This window comes from Apis dorsata, unplaced genomic scaffold, assembly GCF_000469605.1.
Source record: "Apis dorsata unplaced genomic scaffold, Apis dorsata 1.3 scaffold_295, whole genome shotgun sequence".
NCBI classification, from domain to species: Eukaryota; Metazoa; Arthropoda; class Insecta; order Hymenoptera; family Apidae; genus Apis; species Apis dorsata.
The window spans coordinates 1,177,864-1,180,548 of record NW_006263570.1 but is presented as its reverse complement, the minus strand read 5'-3'; the positions used below and the strand labels follow the sequence as shown (position 1 = coordinate 1,180,548).

The following is a 2,685-nucleotide window of genomic DNA, read 5'->3' as shown; positions in this document are numbered from 1 at the left end:
AAATTAATTAAGAAAAAATAATACATATTTATTAATATATATTATTAATACATTATTATTTAAATTTTTCTAATATTTGATTTAATATATATTTACTAACAATAGTAATAAGAATAATAAAATTACTATTAAAATATTTGAAATAATAAAATTAAACTATTAAAATTAAACTATTAAAATTAATTGAAATAATAATACATATTTTCATAAATTTGATATATATATATCTGTGAACGAATATAAGAAGAAAAATGAAAACAAAGACGGAGGGAAAGATAAAATGAAGAGGAGTATTTCACAAGGGGCCCGCATGCTTGCTGATTGAACCCATGAGTAACAACACTCCTCTGTCCCCCTCGCCATTTGTGTCCCCCTTCTCTTCCATGCCCACTCGATCATCCATTCCAACGATGACTTCTTCCAGGCTAGGGTAGGGAGTTGTCTGACGTCATTCTCCAACGTCTGTCAGCGAGCCGACCCTCTGAGTCATGCCGTTTTGCCTACTCTTTTGCTTATAGCAGAATATCGAGACTCGGCAAGGTCTCTCGTGATCATGTCGCTAAATTATCACTTAAGAAAGATTCCTAGCTTATCATTAAAATTTTTTTCTCTTTCATATAAATTTTAAAACTTTTCAATTTCAATTTTTCTTATAATAAAAATAATAAATTATTTTAATTTAATTGTAATATTATATTCTTTCTAATATAATAATATATCAATATTATTTAATTTTCTATATAATACGTAATAATAATATGATAATTATATAATAATAATATTATTTATATAATTTTATGAAAAAATAGATATAATTTTAAATTTTAAAAATAGATATAAAAGAGAAAAATAGATGTAAAATGAAATATACTTATTTTTTTTATAAAAAAGAATTTAGAAAAACTAATATAATATTTAATTTATTTATTTTTAGAGTTGTGCAATGATGGGTCTGCAGGCCACGGCAGGGAAACGTAAACTGGAGGGAGGTGTGGGCTGCATGGAGTTCGACATGGATATGGGCGAAAGCCCATCGAAGTTAGGCCGAGTGGAGGGTAGCTGGTGGGCGATGGAGGATAGTTACACGCCCCCGCTTAGCCAAACACCAGCTTCTTATTACGATATGGAAGTGAGTCCGCCTTGCCTGCAGACAAATCCTTGTCAACCAACATCGACGAGTCCTCAACAACAGCAGCAACAACAGCAACATCAAACGGCACAGCAACAACAGCAACAATCATCGACGCCAACATCAGCGCCTCCACCGTCTACGGTGGCGCACCTACACCATCATCCGCAGCACTACTATCACCATCAACGCGGACCTACTAGTCCGGTCGGTAATAATGGTTACAGTCAACTGTCGAGGCCTCAGCCGCAATGGGGAGCGCCTCATCATTATGAACCTCCAACGATACGGCGAGAAGAAAACGGAAAAAGTTATTTGGAGCTTGGATCTAGTTATCGAGCAAATGATAGATGCTGCGAAGGTTCGAGGTCAAGTTGGTGTCGACGTGGCAGAGCGTGTTATAGACAAAGACGACTAGCCGTATTAAATATTTCAATGTGCAAGCTGGCGAGGTATCGCCAATTTCCGGATCCGAGCCTTCATCGATCGGTTCTCATCTGCAATACATTGAGGCATCTAGAACGCGAAATGGAGAGGGACAGAAGTCCACCGCCCATGGAGCCAGTTATACCAGCACCTATTGCTCAACTTCAACCTCCTGAGCAGGGCAGGTTAACGCCATTTCCAATGCCACCAACGTCTTCAAACGAGACAGACGTCGATTCTGGTATCGGTGATAGCGATGATAGTCGTTCGATTAACTGGGGCAGTGTGCTATCTCTTTCGAGTCAGTCGCCTTTAGATCCCCTAAACAACAACGAGTTACTGGATGTCGATATTGGTCCGGATCTAGATTTAGACTTCATGCCTGGATGGAAATTGACACCTCTATCTGCGGACGATATTCTTAGGAGTACAACGGCGCAAGAACAGCAACATCAGCAACATCATCATCATCAGCAACAGCAACAGCATCTGGTGTCAACCAGCGGTAGCTGTGCCAATAGCAATGTGGCCAGTGCCTGCGTTAGTACTGGAAGTAGCAGTAGTACGCACGAATCGTTAATGTGCGTTGGATCATAGCCCCCAATTTTGACATCGTTGAGTCATCTCATCGATTTTTACCCACTGATGCCGCAGAGCAAATAAGTATGCGGCATTTACAAAGAACCACAAATCAAGATGTAGAGACGACGCAGTCGCCCGCCTCACGAATTATTTGCAACGCCTGGACGGCGATTCTCCAGGAGGTCTTCTTTTTCTTATTTATTACCATTCGTGTCAATTACGCACCGATCGATTATCTCGGTTACGTTCTACTTCGTATTACACCGGTAACCAGCATGGGTGGTCTACTCCTTATGGGCGAGGAGGTATGAGACGTGATACCTCCTGTGTTCGCAGGTGCAACTGGTGCAGAATTCATGGCCCATTGGAAATATTTAAAATTCAAAGGAAATAGAGGTGATTACAATTTTTAAACCGACGAGTACCTAAACTCACGTTGTTTCAATGATATTTATTTACTAATAATTTAATATTTTATACTTTGTTATTATAATTATATTAGATTTAAAAATTATTTACTATCGATTTAATAGAAATTATTTAAATCT

The 2,685-nt window shown here is 38.3% G+C and overlaps 1 protein-coding gene across 5 annotated transcripts in view; it reads left to right on the top strand.

Annotated features, from left to right (window-relative positions):
* LOC102671131 overlaps positions 1-2,685 on the top strand; it is a 46,364-nt gene that overhangs the window by 41,432 nt on the left and 2,247 nt on the right. For 4 of the 5 annotated variants that reach the window (XR_422019.1, XR_422018.1, XR_422021.1 and 1 more), the window contains one exon: positions 935-2,533. Coding sequence is in view for 1 of the 5 variants with exons in the window: in XM_006617240.2 (XP_006617303.1) it covers positions 935-2,152 (1,218 nt within the window). In the remaining 4 variants the exon portion in view is untranslated. Of the gene's footprint in view, positions 1-934; positions 2,638-2,685 lie in introns of those variants that run through there. The other variant, XM_006617240.2, reaches the window with a different exon arrangement.